Source organism: Mytilus edulis, chromosome 8, assembly GCF_963676685.1.
Source record: "Mytilus edulis chromosome 8, xbMytEdul2.2, whole genome shotgun sequence".
Classification (NCBI taxonomy): Eukaryota; Metazoa; Mollusca; class Bivalvia; order Mytilida; family Mytilidae; genus Mytilus; species Mytilus edulis.
This window is the reverse complement of record NC_092351.1, coordinates 36450761-36473362: the sequence shown is the minus strand read 5'-3', so window position 1 is coordinate 36473362 and position 22602 is coordinate 36450761. Positions and strand designations below refer to the sequence as shown.

The window sequence follows — 22602 nt, the reverse complement described above, 5'->3', positions numbered from 1 at the left end:
CGATTTTTTTTTTTTAAATATGATGAAATTTGAATAACTGGATATTAAATGATCTTGTCGCTTCAGTATTTTTTTTCCCATCTAAATATACAGTGGAGAGTTACTTAGCACACTTATAACCATAAAACTTCAGTGATTTTTTTCTTTCAATTTACACTGTACGAATGTACAAGTATACAAAAAGTCTAATACAAGTACCGAACTCCAAGGTAAATAAACAAGAGGGAAAAGTCCATAAACACTGTCACAATTAAACCATGTAAACGTTAAATTTCATTGATCAACGGAACAAATGGAAACAGTTGTCATGTTCATGAGTTGGTTAATGTATTTTTTTGACTGATTGGCTAAACCGGAAATAACCATAACATGTCTTTTAGGATGACGACGTTTCTTCTTTTCCTGGTCGTAAAGAAATCATAATGGCTAGAAGACAGAACACAGATGAAACTGTGAAATTTTTCCTTGAACACCAGGTAAATACTTTATCAATAAGTTATGCATTTTTTTTTAAAAGAAAAAAATAATGAACGTTTTGAATTGCAGATAAAGTTTAAGAACTCTAATGTACATTTAAAAACGACTAAACATTTTTCAAATAAGGATGAACATAATGAACAAAAATATTTTTATTGTTCCTTGGTAACGTTTGAAAAGGCAGGGAACCAAAGAAAAAAATATATTTGTTTATAGTTAGAATTTTAATTAGAATTATGCGACAAAATTAAGGTTTCTTATAGTTTAGTTTAAATCATAGACCCAGCCAGTAATAACACATGTATTCCTTACTGTCGTATTTAAGAAATAAGATATACATAACGAGGCCCATGACTTTACTTTGACTTCATATTTTATGCCGTTCTTTCTACTAACATTAATTAAAGCCATCATATGTGGTATGTGACATTATAAAATATAATTTCTGATGTATGAAAATAAAGGAAGATTTCACTGCCTTCCATGGTAAAAATATAAAAGGTACGCATGTTTTAATTATTTTATTTTAAATCTTTCCAACGATATTTATTATAGATTATTGGTGACAAAATTGTTCTGCAAGGCTGGGAATATGAACATAAAAATGAGAACTTGATTTTGGATTTATTAAAGACTCCGTTCTTTGAAAGATGCATTAAGCTTTGTTGGTTCATAGCGCTTCAGGATCCGATGATGCATTTGGAAGAAGATATAACCCCAGGATCCGCATTCGATAAGAATATATTCAAGGAATTTGTGCAGAGTGGAAATTGTGTCAATTACGTTGTGTGGCCGGCATTATTTTTGCATAGACATGGTCCTTTGTTATATAAAGGTGTTGTGCAAGCTTATTGGCAAAAGTGATAGCAAATTGGTCTTTGTAAATATGTCTCATTAGTAATTTGCAGCATCAACGGAGGGATTTATGATGCGAAGTAATAATACATTTGTATAAGTAAGGAAAATAGTTCGGAAGTGATGGTAAATACAAACTCAATACCTATAAGAGATTGAAATTACGACCGAATAGGGTGAATCACCCCTTTATTATAGTTCGTTTCTGTGTGTGTTACAATTTAACGTTACGTCGTTTGTTTTCTCTTATTTTTGAGTGTAAATTGACATTGCGATAAGACGTGTCACGGTACTATCCCAAATTCATGTATTTGGTTTTGATGTTATATTTGTTATTCTCATGGGATTTTGTCTGATGCTTGGTCCGTTTCTGTGTGTGTTAGTTACATTGTAGTGTTGTGTCGTTGTTCTCCTCTTATATTTTATGCGTTTCCCTCAGTTTTAGTTTGTTACCCCGATTTTGTTTTTTGTTCATGGATTTATGAGTTTGAACAGCGATATACTACTGTTGCCTTTAATTATTATCCCGCACCATATGACCGCAATCTACTTGTGATCAATGAACACTTGACCTGGACATTGGAGACCCCATACATATACCCAGATTGACGTATACTAAAATTTATAGAGATTTTTTTTCATTAAAATATGTTCTATGGTGTTTATTAAATGTTTGTTTTTAATTTAATTTCAATACATAAACGCTTCGACTCCTTTTATTCATACGTGATAATTGTTATAACATCAATAGAAAATCATTTTTAGCTCACATGGCCAATATTTTAAGTGAGTTTTTTTTCATAACTTGGCGATCGTCGTCCATTGTCGTTAATTTAAAAAAAATCCTTGTCAACAATTATTATTTTTGTGTATCTAGTTTTACATGTTTTATAAAAAAAAAATATGTCCGACGGCCCCACCTGCTATCCAACATGACCGCCATGTCTAAAAATAGAATATAGGGGTAAAATGCAGTTTTTGGCTTATATCTCTGAAACTATAGGTTACACTTTGTCAATACAGCTATTTTCAAACCATGCCTCTTTTGTGGAGACCTTTGAATAAAAAAGTAATGCATATCAACTTTCTGTTCTAGGATATAATTTTTCAAGAAACTTCATAGTAAAAGTGTCACAGTTTTAGCCGCAAAGGGAGTTTCTATGGTTAATTGCATTGTCTATATTTACAGAAATGCAACCTATATATTTATAATTTAGAGTTAATCTGACATGGGATAAATATTCATCAGGTTGAGACCTATCTTCCTCAAAATTTTCAGACGAATCAGACAACCTGTTGTTGGGTTGCTACCCCTTAATTAGTAATTTTAATGGAATTTTTCAGTTTTCAGTTATTATCCTGAATATTATGATAGATAAAGATAAACTATAAGCAACAAAATTATTCAGGAAAGAAATTTATACGAATATGTCATGCATGACCAAAATAGGCAATTGACCCCATAAGGAGTTATTGTCCTTTGAGGATGTCCTTATGTGAGGTTGAGGATTTTTTGTCAAATATTTGGACTCCTTGTTTTTTCCCCTTCAAAACAGGATAAAATATTTGGCTTTAAAGGGCACTAGCTGCCAAATTCATGTTCACCGATTTTAGTCAAATTCTCGTATTTGAGTTATAACAATGTAAAACATTTATCCAAAGTATTAAAAGTCTAAATAAATCAGCAAAAAGTGTAACGTACCTTCCAAGGTCTTAAACCATTGTGGTGACGTCAGCCTATTCATTTACCGTGGATTCTTTTTTCTAGAATCAACGCTTCCTAAATCCGTCGCTGAAATGGACTCAACAGATTATATTTTATTGCTTCCTTTGTGTGTCTAATTTCATTAAGGTTGAATTGACTAATTTACTGATTTCTGTTCACTAATGGAATTATTTTAAAAACTTACCTTTAATTTTTGTAGTTTCTATATGCCTACTCTGGGAATCGAACCCGTCCATGAATTCTGTTAAATGTTACTGACTTCAACGTATCGATGAAACCTCTGGGCTAAAAATTGGTTACGATTTATATGTTTATTTTATATATATAAATGATATACATCGGTTCAACATACACACAGGGCTTGTACCTTTATATATTAATAATAGGCAGACGTACAATATGAGTTGGTAGCCACGAGGTTTCATGGTTAAGATTAATTAAAGATAAAAAAAAACATGGTTAAGATTAATGAGTTAAAGGTTAGGTCTTGTCTGTTTAGGTTCGAATCCCTGAATTCTCTTTGTTGTCCATAATCTCTGGTTTTCCAGTTTTTGTTCTTGTTTTGTATGTTATTGTGGATATTTTGTGTAATTAAAGCGAGTTTGGTCGTTTATAATCGGATTAATGTTGGCTATTCCACGTCCACTTGTACTTCTGTCCATCTGATGAGTTAAGCCTTTTTCAACTGATTTTTATAGTTCGTTCTTATGTTGTAATACTGTTATACCACTGTCCCAGGTTAGGGATTGGGATCCCGTTAACATTTTAAACCCGCCACATTCTGTATGTATGTGCCTGTCTTAAGTCAGAAGCCTAGCTGTAATTCAGTGGATTTTTTTGTTCAATTTTTACATAAATAAGCCGTCAGTTTTCTGGTTTGCATTGTTTTACATTGTCATTTCGGGCTTTTTATAGCTGACTATGCGGTATGGGCTTTGTGGGATTTTCATTGTTAAAGGCCGTACGGTGACCTATAGTTGTTAATTTCTGTGTTATGTTGGTCTCATGTGAAGAGTTGTCTCATTGACAATCATACCACATTTTCTTTTTTTATATTCCACATGTTTGAAATAAAAATGATTACATTCGTTTTGTCCATTATTGTTTTTATAAATTAATATAAATGATTTCATCTGTTTTACTACATAATTTCACAAATCTTAATTCGCAAATTCCTATGCTAGAAAATCGTTATGTGCCTAGAATTAGGCTACGTGTTAAAAATTTCGGAAACACACTTATCATATGCACTATATGTATCTTCTTTGTCGGGTTGTTGTCCATTTGACACATTCTCTATTTCCATTTTCAATTTTTATAGAAATGAGTCCGAATAGAATTTATTTTATACAAACAGATAATATTCAGATGCCTGATAATATGAAGATTTTAAATGGCAGACGTGTTGTGTAATAATGTATTTGTATTTTTAAACATTTATTAGTGATATTTAATTTATTGTAATGGATCATTTGACACGATAACATGGTTATTTAAACTCACTTACAATACCTTCTAATTAAGAATAGGCGTTAATTTTGACAAGACATTATTACAATAGTTTAAGTTATAGATACAATGGATAAGCGCTGATTCATGAAAAACAAACCATTCGCCCTCCGGGCTCATGGTTTCTTTTTTCAAGAATCAACGCTTATCCATTGTATCTATATCATGGAATTTACTGACCCCATATATACCGTATTACGTCACTAGCACATTTGTAACGAATTTATCTTACAGACTATCTTAACGTGTGGAATTTAGACTAGTGACCTATCAAAATAAGCAAGTCTTCGATACTGTTAGCATTAAGAAACTACTTCCATAGATCCTACAAAAACAGATGCCAATAAGAACAACTTGTTAGGTTTAAATGTGTTTTATGAATTTATTTCCATCGTAATCATCAATTTCTTCGTCTGTTGAAACCTTTAAGATTTTTTCTCAGTACCGTTTTGTTTTTATAAAGGGACGTAACACCATAACTAACCGTGTATGAAATAAGCCCCGCCTTCCTTGTTACCTAATATAAAGGGACGTATCTCCACTACTAACCGTGTATGAAATAAGCCCCGCCTCCCTACTAATCTAATATCAAATATTTACGGTTTGCACGCGGACGCTTTTAACCAATCATATTCGTAGAAATGTATAGGAGGTAAGATAAATATTTATATTGAATTCGTCTGAGTAATTAGCATATACCGGTCAGTATGATATATCAAAGCATTGGTATCTTGCACAATTTGTAACAAATGTAGCGTTAATCGTGATACTTTTTTCATCTCTGATAGTGTAAACCTTTTGTTTGGTCATTTTGTTATCAATTTGTTATACATCATTTTCTTCTGAATATCTCATTTATTACAAAAAAGAGATTGTCTGTGTTGTCCATAATTCGGCCTTCCTTTTCTTCGAATGCCAATGAAGACGAAACGCGTGTTTGGCGTACCAAATTATAAGCCTGATCTTTTTTTTACCACCTGTAGAGTTCGCTTTGGCATTTGAATAAATAAAACGATACGTAATGTTATTGTAAATTAAATCATATATAATTCGTTGAGGTAATTTTATGAATCACTACGGCAAATTCGGAGTACCTATACAGGGTTCTTCGGCGTACTATAATATAATTTTGGTTTCTAAATTACCTACAGGGCATAGTATATTTGTGATATAAGTAGTTTAACTTCTGAATCACTAATATGTTCAGACTCAGATTGTGCGATCGTACACTGCACAAGGCAAATGAGTACGACTTTTAGTATGTTTGAAAAGGATTGTCACTTTTCCTGACGAAGATCGACGGTTCTTTCCGGTCTCTCCTTTATCTTTCTCCGCCGATACAATCTAACATGCCAAAGGTGTTGAAAGCGGCGTTGATCATCAACCAATCAATCTAAATTTCCTGCTAAATGTTATTTAGTGAACAAGGGAAAATACTTACGTCTTGGTTTCAAAATTGATGCGAACAAAAAGACTACGAAAGGTTCATTTCGTTTCGTATAGACAATGTGTAATAACACACCAACTTAAAATCAAGAAAATTTGTTTTGATGTGCACAACCCTTTAAAGAATGAACCATTTATTATCAAGTAATTTTCAGTATTTCATTCAATTTTCCACTTGTGTAAAGATAATTCGCTTCCAATCAAAAATGATCTATCCAGTCTATGTTCAGACTTTTCAGTGGTTGTTATTCACCTGTACATACAAAATTGCATGGAAATATACCGAACAATACTGAATTGACTACAAGCAAATTGTACTGAATTTTTGCAGTGGACTTGTCTGAAAATTGAAAGAAAATAAGAACATGAATAGGTTATTTATGTTTTCAAGACTTTTAAAATCACTTTTAATTAAAGTAAAAATTTAAAACTGAATTAATAAAAAAAAAAAAATAATGAATACTCAAGGAGTTTGACCCTCATCAGTTTCGTAGTTTTGATTCATCAGATTGCATAGTTTCGACTAGATTTGTGATCTTACTTTGAACATGTTGAACAAGAAGTTAGTGAATGCACAATGTATTTCTCTGAGACTCCAACGACATTCAAATTTTCGTATACGTGTTTTTCACCAGCAAAGTATTTTAGTTGGTTTTAATTTAGTTATGTCTTTAATATTGTGTTGTATATTATGAAATGATTTTATTATGAAATCGATGGAAATAAAACCGTTTTTAAGCCGAGCAAATAAATTTATATTATTCAATTTATTAAGCCTTAACTTAACTATGTAAAATCTACAGAAACACATTATTGTCCCATGTAGAGGCTGTATGTAAAAATGGTTAGTTTCACCTTCATACTGATTGATAATTATTTGTTAGGGAAGGGGAGACCACTTTTAGTCGATTTCGTTTGTAAAGGTAAACCTTGAATTTAATTGTTCAAAGAAGCTGACATGTTTTTAAGGCTTTACTGCCGACTTTTGTAAAACCACTTAATTTTATATAATAAACAAACAAACAAACAATCTATTCTCAATGAAAAAGTGAATCAACAGTGTTAAAATTTTCCGAATACCCTAGTAACTGTATAGATATAAAAAAAAAAGAAGATGTGGTATGATTGACAATGAGACAAGCGTCCACAAGATACAAAAATTACACAAAAATTAACAACTATAGGTCACCGTACGGCCTTCAACGATGAGCAAAGCCCATACCGCATAGTAAGCTATAAATGGCCCCGAAATGACAATGTAATACAATTCAAACGAGAAAACTAACGGCCTTATTTATATAAGAAATGACCGAAAAACAAATATATAACACATAAACAAACGACAACCACTGCATTACAGTCTCCTGACTTGGTACAGGGACATACATACATGATGTGGCGGGGTTTAACATGTTAACGGGATCCCAACCCACCCTAACCTGGGACAGTGGTATAACAGAACAACATCAGAACGAACTATAAAAAGCAGTTGAAAAAAGCTTAACTCATCAGATGGGCAAACATACAAGTGGACGTGGCCGGGTATTTGTACATCCCGACTTAAAAAAGAAACTTAAACGTACAAACTAGAAAACCTAAAATTTACGTGTTTTTTGTTTGAAATAATGATGTCTTTTAAAACATTTCATTACAACTGTAGTGAAGTAGTGGTTATCAAATTGAGTGATGGATAGTAAAATTATATAATTAATGGAACTGAGTTAATCTTTCACGCCTAGATGAAAACGTTGCTCTCAGCAGACACTTTTCCATGAGATCACCATAAACTATAGTTTGTTTCTATTTCCTATGTGTAGGGATTTCAAAAGCTTGATGAAAGAAAAAGAAAACTTGGAACGTGACGTTCTTAAATTGGAAAAAAAACTCGAGGAAACCAATATGACATCACCGTAAGAAATAAAATTATTATAGACTAATATGTCAACTAGTCATGCTAATTGAATTTGAAAAATCCTCTTTGAATATTGACATTGAATATCAAATAGATAGATCTCCGTTGCAGCAAATTAGGATATATACTATGTGCGGAGCAGTTAGTCGAATTCAAATAAACAGTGCATTATGGTTGATACAAACTTATAAACAAAAAAATATGCAACAACTTTATAAGGGGTCCGTAGGTGGCCTGTTGCAAGTCAAAGAATCGAATCTTCGACATTGCCGTATGGTATTTTTTATTTTCCTGAGAGTTCAGTATTTTTGTGATTTTACTTTTTATTATGACCAGCTACTGATAAAATCGGAATTTTGTTCCAATCTGATGATGTTATGCAGAGTTATGGTCCCTTGACTTTGAAAATTCACGCAAATAATCAGTTTTCCATACTTTTGTTAGTTTTGCTTCAAGATATCGATTTGATATATAGTTATAATATGAAAAATTGAAGATAAGAATTGAAGATAAAATTCGAATTTGTTTGTTATGAGGGTTATTTTTGCAGAGTTAAGGTCCTCAGACTTCAATGATCAGCACAGAACACTCTGGTTATTCCTGTTGAACTTATTGCCGCGCATTGGAACAATCGTTCGAAAGTTGTGTTCACCCTCAAATAGAACCAAAGGTTTACATTGATATAAGACCAAAGGGAATTATAAAAAAAGACTACTTACATAAGGATAATGCCCGCGTCAATCTGTCCCGATTTTTACGTCGATGGCAACACTATTATGGAAATTTTGATAATCGGGACTGATCGTATCCAGATTGGGCTATTCGTAGTGCCATCTTTAACCATCGTAGAACCATCAACCACTTTTTTTAAAAAATCCACGAAGGTTCGTATTGAGTTTGTATCACCATCCTCACCATCGTAATGTCACCGGGAATGCATCTTTGAACATCGTATTGCATTCGTGTTTTCATCGTTTCCATCGGGCAATTTTGACATTACGATGTCTACACGAATGAATCACGAAGCTACCCGAAGGTCTTACGATGGCAACACGACTTCGTGAAGACCTCGTAATCCCGTCGTGTTGCCATCGAATAAAAGTACGAAGGCGACAAGATGAAACTACGACGGCAATAAATCCAGCTAAATGTAAGTTAATTTTCGCACTAAATACATTTAAAGTGCCATGCGCGATATGCACTGGTCAGTCTAATACGACAGTTAAAAAGACATTCACAAAACATGGAGCTCATATCATATGATTCTATGAGAACAAAATAGGCGACAGCGTTGTTTCTATTAATTCAAATGGAACAAGAAGAGCAGCTTTTACAGGCTCAGAATTTACTTTTACAAGTAAAATAGTATTTTTGTCAATTTTTCATATCAAGTAACATAATGAAAATCATAACGCGCCTCGTACACCAACACTGCAGGTACACGTATATAGGGAAACCAACTTTTTCTTCATTATTCTGATTTTTTATGTATCGTCTGAGTTGTTGTCACAACCATGTTTACTCCATGACCATTTTGTTTTCTATATGTCATATTTTGGCGCATTTGTTGCTTTCCCCACATCCTTCCTTTTGTCTATATTATTATGATATTCTCCTGGAAAGAGCTCTTTTTGAATAAAAGGGATCAACGAACCCATTACCTTACCTTTAAGATAGATCAGTAAATATGGGCATAATTATGGGTGATTATTCAGACTAGTGCACACATTTTACAGTTCAAACAAGGCAATGCCGTACGTGGCATTCCCTCGTATGTAACATATTGGGGACAAATATGGACACTATATTTGTATATGACACATGCAGAAAATGGTAAATTGAATATGCATATTTTATACATAAACTATTTTTTTAGAAATCAACCATCGCGCCATCATTGTAATCCATCGTGTAGCCTTCGTAACCCATCGTGTAGCCTTCGTGAACCATCGTGTAGGTTTTAGCTGAGATATGAAGCTTAAATACCCGTATTCGGTTAACCTTCGTATGTCCATTCTTTGCTATCGTATATAATTTCGGCACCATCGTATAGACTTCGTTATTCATCGTACTTGCTTCGGTCATTTTTTGGTATTTTAACGAGATCGGGACCAACTTCGTACGAACTTACAATTTTCGCATTCGGGTGTCCATCGTATATAAAAATCGGGACAGTGTGATGCGGGCATTATGGAAAACATGATTTCACCATAAAAAGTAAAAACACAAAAATACTGAACTCCGAGGAAAATTCAAAAAGGAAAATCCAAAATCAAAAGACAAAAAACAAATTAACATCGAAAACACTCTTTTCTAATTCAAATGAGATAAGAAAAGGTTGATATTTTTCCTCATAAGGAAATGTCTGTACAAAACCAGGATGAGAATATCGTTTTCCATTCGTTGGATATTTTGAACTTTTGATTTTGACATTTAATAATATACTTTCTGTATTTTCTGTATTTTTTTTAATTTTACTTTTACAAAATGTTTTACAGACTTGATTTTAACAACCACTTTTCCTCTACACTTACTGTTTTCTTTATAGAAGGAACTCACTTTGATTTGTTCTTATTTCACCAATATTATAAAAAAATAATTCATATTTGTGTGTCCTTAAAATTAACACACACTGAGTTTATTGACGTATTAGGTTTTTATTATGATATTTGTTCAGCATTTACCTTGTTCCAAGATACTTTAAACCACAAAAAGAAGAATAGATGCTTAATAATTTAATTTAATTTGAGATTTTTTACCTTGACATGTTGAAAAATCTAATCCTGGCTTATTTAAAGAACTAAAACAACTAATTTTTTTTTATATATCAATTGTTTCCTTTCTAGAAGTCGAAAAATTGAACAGATAATGGAAGAAAACAAACGGCTGGAACAACACGTTCAACAATTAAAGAGTGAACTCCAGGAAAATCAGCTGACGTCAAAGTAAGTAAAATTTATTTATCCAATAAAAGAAAAAAGGCAACTTTCAATAATCATTTACAAAACATGTAGTTTTGATCATTTGTGTATTTTCTTATAATTTAAGGACACACAAATATGCCATAAATTATTTTGAAATATTGGTAAAATATATTTTTTTTATAATACCGGTACTCACTTAGATTTGTCCTTATTTCACCAATATTATGAAAATTAATTCATTGGCATATTTGTGTGTCCTTAAATTTACACACACTGAGTTTATTGACGTATTAAGTTTTTATTATGAAAAGGTATTAATCACAATGAGACATACAAATATCTAAAAATACAGAACTCGAGATAAGGCCAAAAATAGTCCAGTCAAACTAAGTTTGAACCTCAAACTAATTGCAACAGAAAATATGTAAGTTCTTAACTATAGCATTAAAGCGAAATATACACAGACAAAAAATCCGATGAAAGATAGTTTTAGGCAAACTGAAAATCTACAATTTTTTATTTCCTATGGAAATTTACATTGAAAAGGGGGATAACTCTGCAAAAAATATTCTTTTTTGTCAGTTTTTGGTTGATTTTCTTAAAATTCATGTAAAGTATGATACCTTGATGGGGTTATGAGTTCGTATTTGACTACTTTATATAATCTTCTGCTCATGAAATGTACAAAACCGAAATGTTATGGGTATTTTTATTTTTTTATGGCACATTTTTCATTAAAGAAATTGCAAATTTACGGCATTGTGACCATTTTGAAAATAATGTGAATATTTGGTATTTTTATATCTGTAAATTATATTTGTTCAGCATTTACCTTGTTCCAAGATACTTTAAACCACAAAAAGAAGAATAAATGCTTAATAATTTAATTTAATTTGAGATTCTTTACCTTGACATGTTGAAAAATCTAATCCTGGCTTAATTGAAGAATTAAAACAACTAATTATTTTTTTATATATCAATTGTTTCCTTTCTAGAAGAAAAATTGAACAGAAAATAGAAGAAAACAAACGGCTGGAACAACACGTTCAACAATTAAAGAGTGAACTCCAGCAAACTCAGCTGACATCAAAGTAAGTAAATTTTATTTTACCAATAAAAGAAAAAAGATAACTTTCATTAATGATTTACAAAACATGCAGTTTTGATCATTTGTGTATTTTCTTCGTTAATTCATATAACCCAACAAAATATTAAAAACTAAGTTAACATTTCTTTAAGTGCATTTTAGGTTTCTTCCTGTTTCGAAAGTCTCGCATAAATATCCCTCGTAAATGTATAAGAATTTAGATTTGAACATATATGTTTGTTTGAAGCTGAAGATGTAAAATGAAACAAAAACATTATTGATCTTATAAATTGGAAGCGCTTTTCAGGAAATAACATGTTCTTGTTTTTAAATGAAATGAATTATTGTTGTTTGTGTATACTAAATCTAAATCCTGGACGATATACAAATACGTTTATAGAAATACTATTTTTGGGAAAAAAAGACTTTGTACATGTTTGGCTTTTCAACTATTTTAATCTGAGGGTCACTGATAAGTCTTATGTAGAAGAAACGCGCGTCTGGCGTGCAAAATTATAATCCTGTTACCTTTGATAACTATTTACACCACTGGGTCACTGCCACTGGAGGTGGACGTTTTGTCTTCGAAGGTATCACCATCCCAGTAGTCAGCATTTAGGTGTTGACATGAATATCAATTATATGGTCATTTTTATAAATTTTCTGTTACAAAACTTTGAATATTTCGAAAAACTAAGGATTTTATTATCTCAGGAATAGATTGCCTTGACCGTTTTTGGCAAAGCTTTTTGGAATTTCGGGTTCTCAATGCTCTTCAACTTTGTACTTGTTTGGCTTTACAACTTTTTTGATCTGAGCGTCACTGATTAGTCTTATGTAGACGAAACGCGCGTCTGGCGTACAAAATTATAATCCTGGTACCTTTGATAACTATTTGTGATAAATACGATATTTTAGTACTTTATCATTGAATGCAGTTTCTGAACATGGATTGACATTTTTTGTTTCATAAATAATAAAAATTAAATTGTCTTACCATGTTTACAACTTTTCCAAACGCTGATCTACAAATATTTTGTCCATTTTTTAAAACTCTAGCTGCCAAAGTAAAAACCTTTTGCTTTTGTAACATCGTTTTTTGTATTATCGCAAATATGACAACTCTCCACAAGAGACCAACATGACAGACGTTTTCAACTGAGGGTAATCGTATGGCCTTTACCAATGTGCAAAACCCATTCCGTAAAATCAGCTATTAATTTCCACGAAATAACAAATGTATAACAATCAAAACAAGAAATACTAACGGTATAATATATTTACTAAACAATGAAAGAAAATTAGCTGACTATGCGGTATGGGCTTTGCTCATTGTTGAAGGCCGTACGTTGACCTATATTTGTAAATGTCTGTTTCATTTTGGTCTCTTGTGGACAGTGGTCTTATTGGCAATCATACCACATCTTCTTTTTTATAAAGATGATATACAGCAACAAACGATAACCATTGACCATTTCAACTAAGTAAAAAAAATGTTTGCGCTGTAAATCGAGATCAAATCAACCCAGACGCACGTTTCTAATTCATTCTTAAGATTAATAGTTTTACTAAATTTTCAAAATACGTAAAATAGATCTTCCCTAATCAAATCGAAGAAAAAATGTTTGTTTTCCATCAAAACGATTTTGGGAAACGGGTTTCCCACCAAAATGTTGGGAATCTTAAACACTATTAAGATTCAATTACCATCATTAAGCTTAGGTAGCACTCGACAGTAAGGTGTGTGGTTTTCAATTTTGAATATATAAGTATAAAATGTAGTGTGCAATACGATTCATTTTTGGATAGCGGAAGATAATGCCAGCCTTCCAAAAGATAAATAAAAAGAAATCCTTGACGCATAACAGAATTTTATCCAATCAAAGCAGCGGTTTCTGCAAAAAAAATACCTGTACCAAGTCAGGAATATGACAGTTGTTATCCATTCCTTTAATGTGTGTGAGCTTTTGATTTTGCAATTTGAATAGGGACTTTTGAATTTTCCTCGGATTTCAGTATATGCCTATTTTACTTTTTTTCTGAATCGAAATATTTTGAGAGTCAGTGTAGTCAGGAACTGGTTTCAGAAACATCAGAAAAATAATTACCGATATACTAAAGTTTTGCAACAGTTAAATTTGCGCCAATTTCCATTCCACAGTAATGAGGAAGGAAGGATGACAACTGCATATTTTAAAGGTAAATCGACATAATCATGCAAAAAAAAAAAAAAAAAGAAGAAAAAAAAACCGATATAATCATGCCATTAACAAATATGGACTGAGCGACACAAAATTGTCCAAAAATTGTAGCAATCTGTTGTTATTTAAATTTTTAGAATCATTCATAGAGGAACTGAAAACATTAAATAATAAGTATGCTAAAGAGGCATAAGAAAAGAATCAAATTAACTTTTCAGTTTTAAAAGTGTTTACTACATTTAATGCCTACTATCTTGGATAAAGCTTCAAGATTTGAATTAAACAACTAAATAATATATTTTTCAACGCTAATTGTTTTATCTCTTGAAGGGGTATTCAACAGAAACTGGACGAACATAAAAGACTAGCACAAGACTTTCATCAATTAAAAGGTGAACTTGAGGAAAATAAGATGATATCAAAGTACGTAATGGCATAATGGAAATCTATCTTACAAAGATAAGAAAAAACAATTCACCGACATTTGTCAAACTAAGGTCAGTTTGATTTTTCGTTCAAACTTACAAAACTTTGTTAGAAATGTTTAATACTTTAATACAAAAAATCATTTAACGCACGAGATGCAAACAAAACAACTACAACGAAACAAATTAAAGTCAAAGGTAGCATTATTCATGTTATTGAAATGGTATAACCATTCTACAACAAAAGATGTGGGTTTAACCTGATTTAAAAGTATCGTATCCTCTCACTTCTATGCCAGTTTATAATAGTTTTTTAATTGACAAAATTGAGTCACTTACCGAAAAAGACAAAAAGAACAATACTAAAATAGTTGATATCCAGCAGAAGTAATCAAAAACTGTGGAAACAAACACCAAAGACATACAACACAACTAACTAAATAAATTCAAAGAAAAATTGAATAGAATAGAAGAGAAACCGACATAATTATGAAAAATAGAAGAAAAAATAGTCCACACCATTTTATAAACAACTATAGACTGAGCAACACGAAATCGACAAAAAAACGTAACAGTCATATCTTTTAAAGGAATATAAGTAAATGTCCTGCTATAATTAAGTTAATTAAATAATTTCATTTCACTTTTTATTTAACTTTGAAAAGATTAATACATTATTGTTTTTCAAATTAATATATGCATTCTTATTGTGAACTATTAAAAGACAAAACTTTCAATAAAAAGTAAAATCACAAAAATACTGAACTCAGAGGAAAATCAATTCGGAAAGTCCATAATCACATGGCAAAATCAAATAACAAAACGCATCAAAAACGAATGGACAAGAACTGTCATATTCCTGACTTGGTACAGGCATTTTCAAATGTAGAAAATGGTGGATTGAACCTGGTTTTATAGCTAGCTAAACCTCTCACTTGTATGACAGTCGCATCAAATTCCATTATATAGTCACCGATGCGTGAACAAAACAAACAGACATAATAGGTAAAAATGTCAAAAATAGGGGTACAGCAGTCAACATTGTGTTATCATCTTAATCACTATAAAAACAACAAATGTAACGAAGAAGCACAAAAAGGCATACATCAAATTAACATCCTCATTTTGATTATATTATACGATTATATTTGTCTATGTAAAATGCACCCATCAAGGAAGGAGGGTATGGGTACTGGTGTAAAATTGCGCGTTTGAAATTCGCACAGGTAGACATGAAATAATTTTGTCGTTCAAAGTATGACGGGATGCATAAATACAGTCACGCAAAATAGATATAACAAACACTGACTTAGCAGTTAAAGTAATAATAATAAATATAAAATAATAGTGTGGTTCAAAGTATGACGTGATACATAAGTACAGAGTCACGTAAAATGTATATCACAAAAAAGTTGGTTAACAGTAAAAGTAATATTAATGAATAAAATAATTTTGTCATTCAAAGTATGACAAGATACATAGGTACAGATTCACATCATAAAATAATTTTGTCATTCAAAGTATGACAAGATACATAGGTACAGAGTCACATCATAAAATAATTTTGTCGTTCAAAGTATGATGGGATGCATAAGCACAGAGTTACGTCAAAAGGATATCTCAAAAAAACAGACAACAGTAAAAGTAATATTAATAAAGAAAAAAAAAAAAAAAAAAAAAAAAAAAAAGGGGGAATAATATACACTAGTAGCACGATTTCAGTCTGAAACGGTCATTTTGGTCTGATCGTATCTTAATTGACTGGATTTACCGCTAGAGGAAAACGTCAAGATTTGTCAGATCGTTCAGTCTCCATTCGGATCGATAGTCTCATTAGGTAAATTAGTCCCGTTAAGGCATGTCAAGATATTTAAGACTGTATCTTCTAGCGAGCTGTTTAGATCCGTTAAGACCGTGTCAGACCAAAACAGACCATGGATACAAACTGACGTCAAGATGTTGTCAGACCGTGTCCAGTCGTGTTCAGATTTTAATAATTTGGACACAAAACGAGTGAAACTTTCCCATTATTTATCAGGGGTTGCTCCCCTTTCAAGAATAAAATAAAACTGTGAAAGAAGACGATTTTTTTAACTGAAAGTCTACCACGTCCCCTTAATCATGTTATTTAAATAAAACAAATATTCAATTTTAATTCTAACTTCTTCCTATTTAATTATTTAACACTGTTTTATAATTATATAAATAAAAAAAGTAGCTCAAAGTCATACTGCTGCACAAATCGCCGCGAATTGACTAAAAAAAATCAACAGATTGCCGAAATAATATTTGATTATTGAATATAAGCACCTGAACCTTTGTATTTAATGGTTTACAAGTGATTGCAATACGTTTTATATGCAATTACAGACTGCCGTACGTGGTGAAGAATTTGTCATTCATTTTTACACCCTTATTTAATAATAACGGATGTCGGCCGTGAACACTTGAAATTATCTTTTATGTTACCTATATAAATTGCATTTGAGTAAATTTGAGGCAGGGAAAAAAATATATAGATATAACTCTGTCTTTTATCGTTTTCTGTTTATTGTCATGACATTGTCCGTTAACTTTATTTTTGCCAGACTCATGCGTTTGACTTTCCATCTTTATTTTTTAATGTGTCTATAATTCGAGAGCCTTTTGTAAAAAAAAACTACATACCAGAAGCCTTCGTTAAAAAATAAAGTTTGAATATTATAGCAGAAAAAGGCTTATAAATTCATTCAAATTTATATTTGAAATAGGATAAATAATCAAGAAAATGTTTATAAATACGTCAGACACTGTACTTAAAGTACATTTAAAGACCAGGTTACATATATATTACATGCATACAGCATAATAAAGCTGGTTTAATTTGAATGACTATCCATTAGGGACATTTTTCGACGATAATTAATCAAATCTGACAAGTTTAATTAAAAACGGAAAATAATTCTTCGCCCGTAAACGATTTAACGTTACCGTACCCTCTTTATTTTTGTTGCATTCATGTCGCATGTGTGTCGGCAGTGTCAGCGCTTCTAATAGCTAACTTATTTTACATAAAATCGTTGACATGGTAGAAGGAAACTATAGTACAATATAAGCTGAGCTGGAAATTGCAATTGGTGAGTAGAAATGAATATTTTAATACATGTCTATCAGAATAATCATTGATTATGGATCATCACCCAAGAATTTGAAGGAAAAATGTTCACATTTGTTAAATTTGTGCATACAGGTATGAATCGACGTTCCAATACTCCACACTCTTGGATAGTAGCCTGTTCAAAGGCAAAGTAAGAATTTGGGCTTGTTAAAAAATTGTTCCTGTGATTGGACCCCCCCCCCCCCTTTTTCATGTTTTTTGGAAGATCAATGCATGATTTAAAAAGTTACATATAAACTAGTATGGTTTAAACCTCCTTTTAAAAATAGCGGGATCCACCCCTGTTTATTGCCTAACATGCATTGACATGTGGGGTATTCACAATGGTATGGTTGTGCGGGATGGCCTATACAACAGTTACAAGACCTAAACCCCTGATCGAGTAATCCTATATATTGTATGTTAACATGGTTAATGTATTGATAACTGTCACGTCCTAAATTTGCATGAAATATTTGTCACTTTTTTTTATTAACCAATAACCAACCAATCTTCACATGTTACCATGTAGTCCGAGACAAGCTTGTCTGGCAAAACAGCCGTTTGGACCAACGTCAGAGTAATCTCAGACTAGTTACGACGATGATATACCTATTTATATAGCCACTGGTGGGTGATGTACAATAATTATAATTTGTCACATATGTGTTATGAATACCTTCAACATGTTCAAGGCTTGGGTTTATATATATGCAATAACCTCAAAATTGCCCGGGGCAAAAAAAAAGAGTATATTGATATTGTGCCCTGACATGCCTGATTCCAAATGATGAGACGACATTGCGTCCTTAACAATAATTTTTAACACTTTTCATCTTTTGTGATAAGAAATTTAAGATTTTACCGGGTATGATTCATTATTTTGTTATAAATGATTTGTTATGCTCTAAATTTTGTAGAACTTAAATATATGTTATAACAAGAAAAAGAAATTATGTTGAAATTTTTATTTTTATCTTTTGTATATTAATTATTATTCACTGTCATGACTGTCATGACTAAATAAAAATTAGATCCCACGCATCCGCGGCATAGTTACTGTAAATAAGTGCCGGACACGTTATCATCAGTATGTTGATGGATTATAAAGAAGAAGAATCTTATAAATACTATTTGCTTTGTCACCATGTCACGTTGGTAGTAATATTCAACAAATTCTATTTTAAAATAAAAAAGTATTATAAATTGATCACAACAAGTATAGTGCTATACAATGCTATAGCCTCTATTAGACATTAACCCTTCAATGAAGTATACACCTAAGAAAACATTGATGTAGAAAGAGAGAACATTTTGTTTTAGAAATAGAACCTCAAAAAAGGGTTTTATTCTTCTTCTCGTATATAAAGGGACTTATCAATTAAATTGTATTAGTCATAAATTCATTTCTTTACATCATTAAACTTTGTTGTCAAGCAAATTATGATTGCTAGTTTTTCTTGTAGATAAATTATACAAGTTTATATATAATAAATACTTTATTCTTAATGTATGCTTTTTTTGTAGATAAGATATCACATTGGTTTGAGCATGATTCCCAGCCAGATTATGAAGCGGCATATATCATGTATATCAATGTATATATAGGAAATATATAGTGTCACTAAGTTACTCTCATATGGTACCTCATTTGTACCTGTAGCTATAAATTGTGAAATGGTGGATTCATTCATAATTTTGTGTTACTTATTGGTTTGGAAATAACGTTGATAGAGCTAACAGCATTATGTCATGATGTACAGTTGATGGGATGATCTGATTGGACAAAAAGAGAATTGTAAATTGAACAAATAGCAAACTTACAATTCATAGAAAAAATGTAGGAAATACAATGTACTACATTACTTGGTGACAGAGCATACCTTTGATATATATATTTGAAATAAGTAATATTAACAATTTGAAATAAAGAGAATTTAAAGTTTTCTAGGAATATTAGTAGTCAAGTGCATCATATCTTAATTCCATGATTATCTTGGATAGTTATATCATTAAGAATAGAAAATTGGAATAATGGAAATTTCTAGTTTCAGTGAATATCAATCATTGTCAATACTAAACGTGCAGCATCATGATCATACATCATCTGATTCACCTTGGATAATTATTCATTTGAAATAAGAATTTGGATATAATAAGAGTTTCTATGCTGCCATTGCTATTGTTGGCTACATGTACCACCAGGGAGTGTTAAACCTCCTTTACTTTCCATGAGGGTCTGTCACGGTCCATCACTATTGGTTAGTGTCATATATATGCATGATGATGGAAGTTTTTACCAACCTAGACAAGCTTTAGTTTACAGCCCTGGCATGGTTGTTGGTTAGAGTCGAATGACAGCTTGCTGTATAGTTATAATAGTCTGAATGTATCTACATGTATTTTAATAATCTTCTAAATTACTGTTCATTCTGAAACTGGCATTTTATTATAGTAGTCAAACATATTAAACAATACATGTACTTCAAAGTATCATTTTATTTTGTCTCGCCTTACACAAAAGTCATGAAAGTTGGTTGTATACAAGAAATTTGTATTACAGTCTTGGGGTGATGATGTAAGCTATTTTTTAGAGCTTTACATTTTAAAAGCTAAAAGAGCTGGATGTTTCTTGTCTTGTATTCAGATGCTATTAGCTAATTAATATGTTATGATGTTTCAGTTTGCCATTATATGTACATTGCACCTGACCCCATTTTCATGGTTCAATGACTGCATGTAAAATATACTGTTACTTAATCAATGAAATGCTCTTTTATACTGTATATTTTATATATGTAATTGGATACATTTTATTGTATATGAGTATCTTGAAAGATCTACTTGTCTATCAGGTTGGGTTGACCTGACCTTGACCTTCATGGATAATTTAAGTGATTAAGGTTATTTCAGTTTGATACAATGTTAACATGGTTAGGTTTGTTTCTCAGTTTATACTTCCTAATCATGCTAATAAAATTGACACTGGAAATGGGGAATGTGCCAAAAAAGACAACAACCCAACTTCAGAGCAGACAATAGCCGAATGTCATCAATGTTTCTCATAAGCTATAAGCTACATTGTACATGTATAGGATCACTACTTTTGGCATAATTATGGAATAAATGTAAGTTGTACATGTTTGACATTTTTGAATGGCTTATTTCATCTGACAATGACACCATTTTCATGGTTTTTATGTTTAGTCTTTTTCTCTGTTTCTATGGTTACTATAAACGTTTAACCATAAATTTGGGGTATGGAAGAACTGTGAAATTCAAAAATTCATGAAATTCATGAAATTATCTGTCCTATATCTGTCTGGCATGGTTATTTTGACTGGACTTCATTTTAATGGATTATTGATAATGTAAAGTTTATGTGATACTTATAGACAAGTAAAATCTTCTTATTTCAGAATTTCAATAAAAAGATCATGAATAAGTCCACATTTAAAAGAATGTCTGTTTCCCATCCCAGGGGGCTTATTTTTTACCGGGGTGTGGGGAGGGGAAACAAACAATTTTTATTTTGGCCTAAGGAGATATGGTGAGACGACTATCAACCATTTAAACCATGTAGACCAAGTGATTTACTTGTTAGTCACTATATCATAGGTCACTGCACACCCTTCAACAATGACCAAAAACTAAAACTTTATAATGAGCACCCTATAAAAGGTTCAGCCTGTAATGAGGCATCTGACACAGTTTATGTAAAATATTCAGACGAAAAACCCAACAGTGATGACAATTTGATTTATTATACCATACCCTCCCCCCCCTCCCTTGAAGTTAAATGTCTAATCCCTTGGTGTACTAATATGAATAGTATTTTACTGGAAATGTTTCGGAAAATAGATATTGATGCTAACGTAAATATTTTATCCAATAAAAAGACAGGAAATAAGTCGGTGAACCAAAAAGTTCAAATCTAATTGAAAATTAAAGTGCCCATGAACTCACTGATCATGCACGAGTGATTCTATTCATAAAAAGTGTCCGTGTAACAATTAAGAAGAGTCTGTGTATCATCGAAAAAGAGTCTGTAACACCCCTTAATGTACTGTTTTTCTATAGCTCTGCAAGGGGGGGGGGGGGGTCAAAGTCGTTCAAAGGTCACTGTACGGCCTTTAACAATGAGCAAAATCCATACAGCATTCTAGTACGGCATATGTTTTACCTCAGCAAACTCACTGTCTTGGTGATGTATCAATCATTTGCTTCAGGTCGATCCATTTCGCATCTCGTCATGAATATGCGTGATATATTTGCCACTGGACATTAAGGGAGCAATCAATTTATCAGTTTCATTTAGTGATGCATGCTAATTATATATAGTTCTCAAATGATAATTGTCTAAAACTGTTTCCATTTTTGTGTATTTTATTTTTTAGCGTAAATTTTAGAATTTCTTTCCGAATCTTTCTCTTTGCATTTATTTGTTTGTAAACATTTAATAAAGTAGTCCATGTCAGGGGTTAGATTGTATACAACCAATCTAGGACCAGGGCAGTAGAACAGAAAACAGTCTCCATTGTATACATACATATGCATTTATGTTGAAGCATAAAACAACGACATGTAGTTGAGCTCGTTTTGGTGAAACAATTACTGTCAAATCTTTATATATATATATCTGGTAAAGTTGTCATAAAAGCAAAAACGGACGAAAAAGTTGGCAACAATTTATAATAAGACTAAACTTATTTTGGCCGTTTCGTTTCTTCTAAAGTGTTAAATTCAAGTTGACAACCATGCGACTGGCTTACTTGGAGATTCAGGTGACCTTTTTCGTTTTTTAGAAATTTCAATCAAAGTTCGTATCCTTTCAACGATTTATTCACTTTTTTTTAACGTATAGATAGCGCGAAACTCTCACTACACCATGCATAGACTTTTTT

General features: G+C 31.7%; 2 protein-coding genes across 3 annotated transcripts in view; one reads left to right on the top strand and one right to left on the bottom strand.

Moving 5' to 3' along the window:
* The window catches only part of LOC139485468 (uncharacterized), a 42926-nt gene extending 40884 nt beyond the window's left edge, over positions 1-2042 (top strand). The window contains exons 8-9 of the mRNA XM_071269981.1: positions 381-476; positions 1033-2042. Coding sequence (XP_071126082.1) covers positions 381-476; positions 1033-1341 — 405 coding nt within the window. The 3' untranslated portion in view covers positions 1342-2042. The remainder of the gene's footprint in view (positions 1-380; positions 477-1032) is intronic.
* Positions 1-22602, bottom strand: part of LOC139486786 (ragulator complex protein LAMTOR1-like) — a 513831-nt gene that overhangs the window by 249741 nt on the left and 241488 nt on the right. The window lies entirely within an intron of this gene.